We start from the raw sequence: 13,856 nt of genomic DNA on the forward strand, positions 1-13,856 counted from the left end.
CAAGTGCTATGCTGTGTCTTATACTCATTATCTCATTTGACTTTCCTGTGATCCCATGAGGCAGAGGCTATTACAACCCCAGTTTCCAGATGAGGAAACTGAGATTCAGAGAGCTCATCAGTTGTCCACCCTCAGAGGGATCACCAGGATCACTGCTTCCCATGCCTACAGTGCCCACTGCCTGATAAGACAGCACTGACCCCTGTATCATCCTTCCCTCCCTCCTTCTGTGCAGCCTGTGACCAGCTGGCGCTGGGGGTGGTGGCGATCTTTGGACCATCCCAGGGCTCCTGCACCAATGCTGTCCAGTCCATCTGCAATGCGCTGGAGGTGCCCCACATCCAGCTGCGCTGGAAGCACCACCCACTGGACAACAAGGACACCTTCTACGTGAACCTGTACCCAGACTATGCCTCTCTCAGCCACGCCATCCTCGACCTGGTCCAGTACCTCAAGTGGCGATCGGCCACCGTGGTCTATGATGACAGCACAGGTGGGTAGCCAGGCCTGGCCGGGCCGAAGGCAGGGGATGAGGGTGGCAGAGCCCCAGGACTGAGCTCACTGTCGCTCGCCCAACTCAGCTGTCCCTGGGGAAAAGGTCTGCACTTATAGCCTCATCCAGTCACAGCAGTACTCACCCTGCACTCACCCGCAGCCTGGTGCACACCAATCACTCTCACACCTCACCCAGCCCAGCACACTTCACACCTGCCCCGCAGCTCCCCCACGCTCCCACTCCACCCCAGCACCATGCTCCAGGCTGCCCTCGGCACCCACCAGAGCACCTGCACGCCCACGCCCACCCCTGTCTGCACTCCCACATTCACACATTCCCGTCGGCAGCCAAAACACCCAGCCCCGTGCTGGCTACAGGCTCAGGCTCTGGACTCCAACCCACCACCCATGGTGTGTGCCCGCGCTGCCCTTGCTAGCTGGGCGGCACGGAGCTGTTTCCGCTCCTCCTCTTTCTTTTCGAAGACTCAAGTCCCAAGACATTTCTTAGCCCGGCCTTTTAAGAGAGAGTGACCTTGGCAAGTCACTTAACCCATCTGGCCCTGCTCTGCCCACGTGACAAGTCAAGATCAGCAGCGTCGAGCTTGGAGAGAGAGCCCTCCGCCTCTCGGCTGCCTGTGATTCAGGGTCAGCTCTTGATTGCCTCCTCATGGAGAATGGGACTAGCGGGGGTGACTCCCTCAGGAAAGACAGCCAGAAGCTGTTTGCTTAAGTCGGGATTCAACAAACCTCTCTTGAGTTCCTGCTGTCCCAAAAGTGCCAGACAGAAGATCCTGGATGGCAGAGAACCCCACCCCTGCTAAGTACCCCTTAGAGGCACTCCTGCCCAGCTCCCAGTCCTGACCAGTGTTTCTGCAGCCCTGTAGTTTTGTCTGTCTTAACATACTACCACGAGTGATTGATTGTCTACCTTGGAGCCTGTTTCTGCTTCTAGACCATAAGCCTTCTGTGCCTCCAGGGTTTAGTGCAGAGCCTGGTACAATATAGACATTGAAATGTTTGTTGAATTGAATTGAATTGAACCGAAAGTAAAATGGAAATAAACTATAATTAAATATTATAGGAAAAGGGTGCTTTGAGCAATGGTGAGGAAGAAGGAATAAGGATGTGGCTGTGCCATCTTCTTTGAAGAAGGTAGTCAGATTGGAGGAGAGTGAGTGGCCGCCCAGAGGCCATCAGAGCTGAGCATCAGGGGCAGGCACCGACAGTCAGAGCCAGGGCACCTGGGGAGAGGCAGCTCCCTGGCCTTGGCTGGCCTGGGCTGACTTGGCAGAGGAGAGGGGACATGAGCCTGGCCTTGGGGATGGATGGACATGGAGAGGAGCCAGGAGGTCATTACAGGAAGGGGAACGATGTGCGCCAAATGAGAAGGTGGGGCCGTGCATGGCAGTCTCGTCAAGAGGACAGTCTGGTGGGGGGAGAGGGTTCCAACATGTGGGGGGAGGTCAGATATACAGGCTGTGTACAAGGTCTCTGCTGTGTAGCTTCAGAGTTCTGGGTTTGTCTTAGCAGCAGCCAGGAGCATTGAGGGTTGTTGAGCAAAGAAGCAGAATACTAAAAGCAGAGTTTCAGAAGGGAGCTCTGACAGCAGTGCACAGAGGACTGGGGAGAGAGCCTGGAGCGAGAAGACTGAGGCAGAGGGGCTGTCCTGGCCCAGGCAGGAAGCAAGGAGGCCTGAATTTGAGGGGCTGCTTGGAAGAGAGCTTGGGGCCAGAATGGGAGAGAAGAACTGGATGTGACAGGTGATACTGAAAATATATGGGGGTGTCCTGGACACAGAGTGGTCAGAACAGACACTGGCAGAAACCACTGCCCGGCAGTACTGGGGCCTCCAGGCTGGGTGAGAGGAGAGAGAGAGGCTTTGCAGAGAAAGAGATGCTGTGGCGTGAGGTGGATGCTGTACCAGTGAGACTGGGCAGAGTGGATGCCAAGGCCTGGAGCCTCCTCTTCCCAAGGATGTCCAGCTTTGACTGTATGGACATGTCACTTGTTAGCTCTGATGACCAGTGACCTCTGGCTGGGCACTCACTCCCCTGTGATAGGATTAAATTCTCAAAAGAAGATGGGACAACATCTTCATTTCTTGCCCCTTTCCAGTGCCCAGCACCCTCTTTCCTGTAGGATTTAATTATAGTTTAATTCAACTGGAGATTCAATTCAATTCAGTTCAACAAACACTTAAAAACATAGGGAAGTCAATGATGGAGCTGGTTTGGTCAAGAAGAGACTCGGTAGTCGGAATTCAGAGCTGGATTCACTCAAACAATAATATAATGTCGATGAAGAATAGTGGGTAGTAAGAAGTATGCTCCCAGAATCAGAATATTTCAAGGGGCCGGGACAGCTTGTGGGTCATCAAATCCACGAAGTAGAAAGCGTTACAGCAGGAACCAGCCTGCTAACTGAGTGCCCAGGGAAACACAGGGATCATAGGGTAGAAACGACTTTGGTCATGAGTTTGGCCCATGATTTCAGGAGGCCAGATCATCAGTTACAGAATATCAAGAATGATCATACAGGAACCAGCAGTGTTTGCCCTGTGAGCCTTGCCACGTGGTCACCTTCCGAAACTAATCTGCACACAAAGACAAACTCCTATCAAGAGTGAAGGGAAGGGGCTTAGAAAAAGCTTGGTTGGAGACAAAGACCCCAGCCCAGGAGCCAGAAAGATTAGGTCTTGAATTTTGATCACTTTGCTAGCCTGCTGCTAAACCTTGGGAGGGTCACTTAGCCTCCATGGGCCTCAGTTTCTCGATCTGTCACATTGGAACAAAAGCCCCTACTCTGTATGCCTTCGAGGACAGGGAGATGGTTAAATAGGGTAATGAATGCAGAAGTGCTTTGTAAGTGAAAAGCATGACTTCAACAACCGTGATTCACTGCAGATATTTTGAGAGAGATTGATTAGGGAAGCAGCCAGAAAGGAGAGCTCATCTCAGGCAAACAAAGAGCCTAGTCCTCTGCTGGGATGGGCCGAGAGGAGCCCCTGGTCTCCTTCGGGAGTACACTGATGGGAAGGAGGTCTGACATTTGCTGCTAGAGAATGTGGGTCACTGTGCACTACACGGGGCAGTGAACTTGGCTGACAAGAAAGCTCTGGTGGCCTCTGCTCCAGCATCCAGGCTGTCCCTGTCCTCATGTCCTGGGTCTGAAAACTGAGTGAGTGAGAGTGGAGTGTGCACTCAGGGCCTTGTAGGGTGACAGGTGTGAGCAGGCAGCATCATTCAGACAAACTAAGAACTGGAATTAGTTAAGGAGGGAGGATAAGGCTGTGTGTTTGTTGGGGGGCTTGTGGCCCCTTCCTCCTCTGCTAAGGTCGTCTGATAGCCTCTTCCTGTCCCCTGCCCCCAGGTCAAGTCTGGTTTTAGAAGGCACTGGGGCCCCTGTTTGATCCAGACTGCTCCAGGACTCCAGAGCCGTCTCCCAGCCCATGCACCTGGATCTGAGACCTCCAGGCGGCTGAGGGCTCCTGATGGCAAAGTTTGCTGGGGGAGGTTTTGGGAGGCTTGGGCTACAGAGATATATCTCTGTCCTACCCAGCAGAGTGGAATGTTGGATGCCCATCAGATTGCTTTCCTGCTGTCCAGCTCTTGGAAATGGGAATGAGAGGCCGAACAGACCCAGGTGTATGTACCAGAAATGACTTGGAAACCCAGACTCTCTGTTGGAAGGCTCCCGAAGTGGGCTGCCTGTGTGGAGGGACTCTGTCCAGACAGAGGCCACTGCAAGAGCTGATTCCAAACTTCGATCCATCACAAACTAGCTGAAGCAACAAAGCGGGGGAGGTGCGTGGGTTTCATTTGTTGGAAAGTTCAGGAGTAATTTCAGCTTCAGAGGCTTTTATGAGTATCATTAGGGCTTATTTTCTCTGTGTCTTGACTTCCACCCTGTTGGAATCCTTCTCAGGTTCTATGTGGTGACCCCTAGACTTACTTCCTCCCCATTTGGAGTTAAATGGAAAGGGAGGTACCTCTTCCCAGTGGCTCTGGCACAGTTCCTGGGGGTCATCTGATAGGACCAGCTGGTGTCAGACATCCATCTCTAAGGCCATACCAATGCCTGGAGGAATGTGTATGCTGATTACCAGGCTAGGACCACATTCCATGGCCCTGGAGTGGGGACAGATCCCTCCTGAGTCACATAGACTGAGCATGGGGGAGGAGTTGTTCCCTGAAGGAACACCAGAGCGCTATTAGTGGGGAAATGGAGCATGGCTGAGTGGACAGTGCAGCCAGGATGCAGAGACACTGAGCCCTGAGTGTGGGCAAGGAGCCCAGCAGGTGGGAGGGGATGGCCTGCTTGGGGCCCTGGCCCCGTGCTGCCCCAGCCCTCCCTGCGGTGGGGTGGGGCTGCAGAGAACAGCAAGCAGGCTCACTTCCAGGCTAAGCAGAGAGGAGTCAGCAAGAACGAACCTTGAAATGGAGACGGAAATGAACTTAATTAGACCTAAGCAAGCCATTTGTCTCCAGGAAGTGACATTCAGTTTTCCCTGGAAGTCCCCAGATTAAGGTTTTGCAAAATGCCAAGGTAGACGATGGATTTTTCAGCGTGGGGAGGAAAAAACAGTAGTCAAGCCAATTATGGAAATTTGTACCAGGCCCTGTGCTAGGGGAAGTGGAGACCCAGCCTCTGATGTTCAGGAGCCTAGGACAGGACGAGGAGAGTGCGATGAGGCCAGAGGGGGCTGGTGCTGAAGGAGGAGGCCATGGAGTTGGGAAGGAGGGCTGGGAGTAGGGTGGGGACATCTTGTCGGGCAGAGCAGTAGGGGTAGGCTTCATGGAGGAGATGGCTGCATTGAGCCTGGAAGAATGGGTAAGCTTTACGGAGGCAGCTTGCCCTTGGGGGTGGGATGGGGGCTGGGTATGAATACCAGCTGGCCCTGCCCAGTCCAGCAGTTGGTACAGCAGAGTCTGGGGCTGTATCCTGGAAGCAGGTTGCTAGGGATGTTTAGGAAGGTTATGTCCCATGCCTCATACTGTTGCTGGAAGGCAGGAAGGAGGAGGAGGCAGTGCCCCTGGTTCAGGTTCCGTAAGTCTCTATACCCAGAGGGTTAGAGAGGAGCAGGTAGGTGTAGTCAGTGGGGATTTGCTATCTGTGCCTGCTTTTGAATCTGCAGGTGTGTACACGTGTCTGTGTGTGCACACACCTTTATCTACATGCGTGAACATGTGTTTATCAACCCAGGTGTATGTCCTGTCTATATCCACATACACGTGGATGTAAGCACGTGTTTATATGTGTCTGTGTGCATGTGCTGGCGTGCACAGCTGGGTGCGTGTGTCCATGCCCTGGTGTGCTGGTGCCTGTGTCTGCACACACATGGCTGTGTCCATGCACCTACCTCCGGGGGCCACGTGTTGGTGTCCACATGTGTCTGCAAGCCTGTGGCCACAGGTGTGTGCATGCACACGAGTCTGTGGACGCCTGCAGCTGTGTATACGTGTACACATGTGTCTTTTGCACCCTGGGGCCTCTCAGGGCTCATCCGGCTGCAGGAGCTCATCATGGCCCCATCGAGATACAACATCCGCCTGAAGATCCGCCAGCTCCCCCTCGACTCTGACGATTCGCGCCCGCTGCTCAAGGAGATGAAGCGAGGCCGGGAATTCCGCATTATCTTTGACTGCAGCCACATCATGGCCGCCCAGATCCTCAAGCAGGTGCGTGAGCGCTGGCCAGCGGGAGGGGCAGTTGGGATCCTCCTGCCACCTCTCCCATCTGTTCCTTCCCAAATACAGGCATGAGGTCAGCGAGATTCAAGTTTGACCTGTAGGATGCCTCTCTCTGGCCGCATGACCTTGGGTGGTCACTTTGTGAGCCTCAGTTTCACCAGCAGCAAAATGGACATAGAAGTCTTGATACTCTGAGTTGGTGTGAGGATGAGATGAGGTGATGACTGAGCTGCCCCAGCCAGGCCTGGCGCCTGGAAGGTGCTGAGCAGATGCTGGTTTCCATGCCACCTCAGGGCACGTGGGAGGCAGGGGCTGCCAGGAGGGAACAGAACACTTCGGGGAACACAGAGAGACCTAAGGGTCTCAGGAACAGCCCCCAGAGCACCTCACTGCCTCTTCCAGCCACTAATCCCTCAGCCCGCAGCACTCGGTGTCACTAGGAGGTTTATCAAGGCTCCACGCACCATCTGCTCAGCTCTGCAGCGACAGTGGGGGAGGAGAATGGCTCTCAGTCCTGGCCGGGCCTCCGTTCCCGACACAGCCCAGCCTGGCGTGCTGGGAACCCGAGCGAGCTCTGCCAGCCACCCAAGGGATGAACGGCGAAATCCCTCACAGCCCCCTCCGAGGGTGCCACACCTGAAACCAAACCCACTCTGATTCGAGCCAGTGCTTTGAGTAAAAGACAATTACATGGTCCCAGAAAGTGTCCCTGCTGATTGGAGGAGGCATTCTTTGCAGCCCTGACACAGGACCCCGGGAGATGTAGGTGGCAGGGAGGGGACACAGGGATGCAGGAGCAGGGATGTATTCAAGGCCCACCCTGCGAGGGGTACCCAAGCCGAATGGCAGCCTCTGTCTTCCCCCAGAGGAAGCCCCACTCTAGGCACCTTCACACAGTAGCTCGAAAGCTCATTTGAGAGCTTGAACCCTGCTCCTGCCCTTGGGTGTTGTGCACCCTAGAGCAAGTGGCCGCGGAGTCATCCCCTCGCGTGTAGATACTGTGAATGATGCCTATCTCTTATGGTTCTGGAGGAATCGGTGAGATGGGGCAAAGTTTATCCCAGCGCTCAGTTTGCAGTGGATGTGATACTTCTTTAAAGTCGCCATGGAGGAGACACGCTCCCCAGAAGTCCCTCAGCCCTCGCTCTCCCGGCCAGCTGGGCCCAGTGCATCCCTCCTCTTCTGGGCATGCACAACAGGATAATAAAGACAACCCCAGCTTGGGCCTACTGAGGAGTTCCTCCGTGCCGGGTACACACGGCTCCTCATTTACCGCCACCAGGGGACGTGGGGACGATGATCACGCTCAGTTTACAGGTGAGGAAACTGAGGCTCAAGAAGAAAGGAATGCACCTGCGGTCCATCCAGCCGGGAAGTCAGCATTTACTCCCCAGTTTACTGACTGAAAACTTCTAGAATTAAAAATGAATATTCTGCACTTAGCATAACACTGAGCTAAGCGAAGGTGAGCGTGTCTGTGTACAGAGAGCTTCTCGAGCCTTTAACCTGAGGATACGGGTTGTGAGCCTCCGAGATGGGAAGGAATATGAGGCATTTTCAAAGTGCGCTTGACCCAGTGACATTTCCCCTCTGAGCACTTTGTGGGCCCGCATTCTGAAGAACTCTGTAGAAAATGCATCATGGTCATTACTATTACAGATTGCAGACTTCTAATAAAACACACAATATATAATGTAGATTTCGTGATGGTATGTAATAATAATTCACAGCAGCCACATGGCCCTGCTGTGCAGTCAGCCAGGAGCCGGGAAGCAGGGAAGTCTCAGCCCTGCCGGGGGGGCCTCAGACTGAGGACAGACCCCTTCTTTGGGCCTGGCTGGGCTGCTGGGGGCCGGACTCCCACAGACTCTGTCTGAAGCCAGGACTGTGAGTTCAGCTGAGCGGAGTCAGGGCACTTGAGAAGGCAGTGTTGGACGGATTTCATCAGCATTTCTCCAAGTGTGGCAGTCCCAGAGATGCTTACTAAAAAGGCAGATATGTGGGCCCCGTGGAATTTGGAATCTTTGGAGAGAGTGGCCCAAGATTCTGCATTTTAATGTGTTGCAATTGGTTTTCCTGCGCACGCCGGGGTGAAATGCACTGTTGTCTGCCAGTCACTGTCACTGTCGGGAGGTGGTCTCAGAGGACGTCCCATTCTTAGAGGCCAGCCTCCCCCACCCTTTGCCAGCCTCTCCTTGTCCCCGGTCCTCACACTGTGCCCCCCAACCCTGGAGTGGAGGGGGGAGGGGGAAGGGCTCCTCGGGTGTCCCCTGCAGGGTGCTGACGCTCTGCTTTCCCGCAGGCCATGGCCATGGGTATGATGACCGAGTACTACCACTTCATCTTCACTACTCTGGTAACGTACCTCTGGGTCCTGGCAGGGGTCGGGGTGGGGCTCCTTTGGAACACGGTCAGCCTTGGTGGGGACAGTTGCTGCAGGCTGGACTCGCTTCCTACAGCTGTAGGCGTGGCCCCAGGCCAGGCCACAGATTTATCTTTGTGGCCCGCCAACTTGGACGGGTGACATCACGTTGCCACTAAGTGCAGGGACTCTAGAACCTGCCGGTGTGAACACAGGCCCCTCTGCTTGCTGGCCGGGAGACCTTGTGAAGGTCATCTAACCTTCCTCAGCAAAAGGGGCACGATCGTGGCTCCGACCTCCTAGCGTTGTGAGAACCAAATGAGTCCATGACGTCAAGTGCTAAGAGCTGTGCCTGGCTTGTGTGAAGCACCGTTAGGATGGCGATGACCCTCGGCCCTGGCCCACGTGTCCCCACACAGGTCTCAGGCCTCACACAGCAGCAGGAGATGCTGCTTTGAATTCCTGCGGCATGCACACTGAAGTCTGCCCGCTTACCGCCAGCCGGGCCAGCCCACCTCGGGTTCCAGATGGGTCCTGTCCAAACCCTGAGAACATTTAGGGCCATTTAAACCCATTAGGATAATTAGCTGTGGTCTGAGATCAGCAGAATAAAGAGATCCTTGAGCCAAAGGGTCACCCACCCCCAGCCACCCTGCCTTGGAGCCAGATGCCCTCAGACATCACTGGGGCCCCAGGTGGACGCTTCCACCCAGCCCAGGTCTGGGGCGAGTAACGGCATCGCTAACCATCCTGCGGTTGAAATGAGCTCCTGAAATCTGCATCAGATTTGCCGCTGCAGCCCTGCAGGCTCTACCTGTGTTCCTTCACTCATCCAGCACCCAGTTAACATTCCTCACCCAGCGCCTGTGCTCAGCAGAGGATCTTAAGATGACTGGCCCTCAAGGAGCTCCCAGCCTATCCAGTCTGCATCTCTGTATCTAGCACATTCGGCAGGCTTGTGCCATCACAGACCTGGGCAGGTGGCCACAGGGCACAGTGGAAGGAGACGCCAGGTGCTGCAGGGCTCGGCAAAGGTCGAAAATTTCTGGCAGCCTTTACAAGAAAGAAGATGCTTGAATTGCATTTTGAAGGATCAATAGGAGTTCACCAAGGAGAAAGAGGAAGGGTATTCCACATAGAGGGAACAGCACAAGCAAAGGCCAAGAGGCAGGTGAGCTCTCCAGGGAAGTGTGGAAACTGGCTTGATTTGGTTGATTGCGAGAGCCAGTTGTGTTCATCTCTTCCTAACTCCACATTCAATGACATCTTGTAGGTAGCTTAAAATCAGCCACGGTGGGAGTATTTATACCATAGAAGTTGGCAAATGCTACAAGTAAGAGATTTTACCCTCCCTCCCCGAAGAGCTGGTTACTAAGCATTTACCAGCCACCACTCCTGATTACCCTCTCTGCACCCCCCACCCACTAGAGCCTGGGCCCAGGGCAGTGCTCAGGGGCCTCCCTGCCCACTCTCCTGATCCAGAGCTCAGACCTGGGGACCTGTCAGGAAACATGGTGGAAGAAAGGGGTCCTGGCAGCTGGTGACTGAGACCAGGCACTTCTCCCCTGAGTCCCTTCTGAATTTCTACCCACCCAAGCTGACTTCTCCCTTGGAAAAGCCTAATGGCTAGAGGATGAGGCCATCAGATCCCCAATATTCCACCTCCATTTGGATCTAGAAGCAAGGCAGAGCAGCAAGGTAGGGAAGGAAGGGCACATTCCAGGCGCCCAAGGCTCTGTCTCCAGCATGGCAGCCCTGTCCATCCCACCCTGGGCTCCTAGGGCGCTGAGACCAACCTCTGGGCCCTTAGGGGTCCCAAACAGCCACTTCTATCCAGCTGGCTCATCTCCCTGAGTCCTCGCCGCTCTGAGTTGCTGTGGCAGAGCCCTGGAGTCCACGACAGGAGAATACAAGGGAGGGGCAGGCAGACCTCCCAGGACTGCTGCGGTCCCCCTGCAGGCCCGACCCATCCACCCTCCACATTACTTTCCGGTGTGGTGACAGGAGAGCAGACCTTGGAGGCACAGATAAGGATGAAAGTCCCTGCTTCACCACCTCTTGGCCGTGTGTGTGGGCAGGTTGCTTAACCTTCCTGAGCCTCAGTTCCCTTGACTTTAAAATGGGAGTAAGTAGTCGTGATGCTGCCAAGCCTCAGATCCCTCCTTTGGCCTCTTGGTTTTAAGGAGCAGAATTCACTCAGTGACCTTAAGTCATTAGGGGCTCAGGAATGAACCACCAGGCCACAGGAGCAGACGTGAGGGTGCTTCTGATCCAGAGCGACTCTGGACATCATGGGGGTTATGGTTCTGCCCCGAGCCTCAGCCGGGCTCTTCCGTTCCCTCTCTCTGCCCGTTGCTCCCTCCCCTGCTCTTGGCCTCTGCTCCTTCCTCGCAGTCCCCGTTCCCTGGAAACTTCAGCTCCTCGTAGCTGCCCTGGGATCATCACATCCAAACTGACCATCTGTTCCACCTCTGCCACATCTCACCACGTCTTTCTAGAGTATTATTGACTTTCCCCAGGTCAAAATGCTGACTGGCCAAGCACCAGTCACCACCTCTCAATGGGGCACTGTACAGCACCTGGGGCTAGACAGTTCATCATTCCAGAATGTCCCGCCAACTCTGGAATGTTTAGCATCCCTGTCCCCGCTGACTGACTTCCAGGCCTGATGACAAACAAATAAAGGCCACTCCACATTTCTCAGGTGTCTCAGGGTAGGGGCTAGCATCAGCCAGATTGTAGAAACCCTCCTTGGGGCAGGTGACCACTCCTTGGTCACTCACTGAGGTCCGGCAGTGGGAGGCCGAGTACAGTGGACTCACAGAATCTAAGACGCGCCACCAAGTGGAAGGGCTTGGGGCATTGGCGGCGGGGTCCCTGTAGAAGCGGCAGGAACAAGATCCACACATCTCATTCACTCACACAAGGAATTGCCCCCTCCACATAGGGCCTGAGGCGAATCCCTCTCTGGGCCTTGCTCCCTCCCAGTCCTAGCTCCAGACAGTCAATTAAAAGCATCTCCATCTGGCTCACCCCTTCATTCCAAGGCCAGATGGGATGTCCCCCCAGAGAGCCGAAGCTTTGGCCCCTCAGCCCTGTGGCTTGACCTGATCTTCTGGGCAAGACTCTGGAGACAGCACCACTTCAGTGACCTCAGTGCCTTCCACATCAATGCCATTGCCGGCGTGGGGTTAAGGATGGAAGCCTTGGAGGGAGGCGCAGGGCAGTATCCTAGCAACCTGGAGCAGGATCCCAGCCCCAGAGAGTATACACTTTCCCTACTTCTACATTCGTTAGTTCTGTCATTCATTTACTTAACCAGCAGCCACATGCATATGCCCTCAAGGTCCCAGGTACCAAGCTAGTCACTTGGATGGGAGGAGGTGTATAGAGATACATCCAACACAAAGCTCACCAGCTGGTGGGCTTCCTTCATGCGTCTAAGGATCAAGGACCATGCCCAGTTCATCTCTATCTCTAGTGCCCAAATAGTGCCTAGAATACAGTAGATGCTCATCAATGCCTGAGTGAATAAATGAATACAATACAAAGGCGAAAGTGATCAGTGAAGTTAACATCCTCATCATAGCAACAGTGAGTGAAGACCGTAGACTCTGGTGCTGGTCTGCCTGAGTTAGAATAGAGATTCTTCTACTTCCTCGGGCAAGTTACTTCGCCTCACGGTGCCTCATCCCCCATATGGGCCACGACAACAGTATTGCCTCATAGGATTGTTATGCTGAGCATTAAGGATGTTGACATCAGTAGAGCACTGAGGAGAGTGCCTGGCATTTAGTACTGCGTAAGAGTTAAATCGATTAATTAAATAACTCCTGCTGATGTTTTTTGTGTGCTCAGCATACCCCATCTCACCAAGACTCAGATCAACTCTCCAAGGGGAGATACGACTTTCCCAGTTCAAAGAGGCTCAAAGAGGTCACTCCATAAGAAAGGGACAGAGCAAGGATTTGGACCAGCTGGGAGCTGTCCAGCTTGTCCAAAGCCCTCTGCTGAAGCTGGTGCTGAGAGCCTGCGTGCAGTGTTGCCCGGCTTCCTCTGGCCGGATCCAGCTCCAATTCCCCAGGCCGTGATGGTCCTGGCATCACATGATTGACACTGATGGGGGAGAACGAAGCCTCCACAAATCCCAGCCGGGCCCACACTTCACAGGTTCCAAAGCCCTTTCTCCACATTTCTGATTTTCCCCTTCACAGGGCAGAGTTTGTGCTCCCTGTTGATTGATGGGGAAACCTCGGACCAAAAAGGTCAAGTGAACTGCCCAGAGCCTCACAGCAGATCAGTGATAGAAGCCTTGACTCCTGACTTCTGTTCCAGCCCATAGCCCTTCCTCCCCACGCCTCTCTGAGGGTCAGGGAGAACCGATCCTTCCAGGGAGGCACAGTCCCTGTGAGACGAACATTTCTGTAGTGGAATATGTGTGTGTGTTGCCGGGCATAGTGGGGAGGTGGGTGGTACCATGGCATCTCCCGGCAGCTTCCCACGTGCCAGGGCATCAGCTATGTCTCCTGGGTCCGCATATCCAGCTTCCGGCTCCAGCTCCACGATCCTCCTTCCAGCCCCATTGGCTTACGAGTCTACCTCGTGATTCTGCCTCTTTGTGCCCATTGGTCAGTCGTGGCTGTACTTGGGAGGGCAGTGGCATTTGGCATTTACCTCCTTCCCTTTAGGAAACCCATGTCATCAGTTTCTTTGCCTCTAAAAAAAATTCTCCAAACTCGCTTCTCCCACGCAGAAGACATTTTAATTACCCCAGCTGCCATTATCTGTTCCAGCCAGCTTTGAGCCATTCCCAGATAACCCCGCGTTAATCAGCCCCAGCTGAGCCCCTGGTACATGTCATGTGTAGGTAAAAGCCTGGAGGTGAAAAAAGAATTATAATAAATTAATAGATAAGCAATCACAATTAATGCCACTTCCCGGCAATAACAGTTATATCATGGGAAAGATATTTTCATCTGTCATTCCTTAAGGCGATGTTTTCTGAGCTGCAGCTTCTACCCAGTCAGACCCATGGGGTGCTAATGAATTAGTCTATTATGTTATGCTGAATGTTTCTAAAAGGTCCCTCGTCGATACTGAATTCAGTGTGTCAACATTTGGCATGGAGAACAGCAACTTTTTGCCAAGCAGCAAGGTTGTGCACAGTTCACTGTGTACAGCACATGGGGTCTCAGCCCAGGGCAGTTTGGATGAAAAATCAGAGCCAGACAAAGAAGCCTCTTTTCCAGCTCTCTGTTGTCACTGCCTTCAGGTCACAGGGAGGGTGGCATTCAGTGCCACTTTGCGGC

At 54.0% G+C, this 13,856-nt stretch overlaps 1 protein-coding gene across 2 annotated transcripts in view; it reads left to right on the forward strand.

Moving 5' to 3' along the window:
• GRIK3 (glutamate ionotropic receptor kainate type subunit 3) overlaps positions 1-13,856 on the forward strand; it is a 218,089-nt gene that overhangs the window by 143,310 nt on the left and 60,923 nt on the right. For both annotated transcript variants that reach the window (XM_006212677.4, XM_072975812.1), the window contains exons 3-5: positions 236-493; positions 5,992-6,173; positions 8,488-8,541. In XM_006212677.4, the coding sequence (XP_006212739.2) occupies positions 236-493; positions 5,992-6,173; positions 8,488-8,541 (494 nt within the window). The remainder of the gene's footprint in view (positions 1-235; positions 494-5,991; positions 6,174-8,487; positions 8,542-13,856) is intronic.

The sequence above is a fragment of the Vicugna pacos genome, chromosome 13 (genome assembly GCF_048564905.1).
Source record: "Vicugna pacos chromosome 13, VicPac4, whole genome shotgun sequence".
In the NCBI taxonomy this organism is placed as follows: domain Eukaryota; kingdom Metazoa; phylum Chordata; class Mammalia; order Artiodactyla; family Camelidae; genus Vicugna; species Vicugna pacos.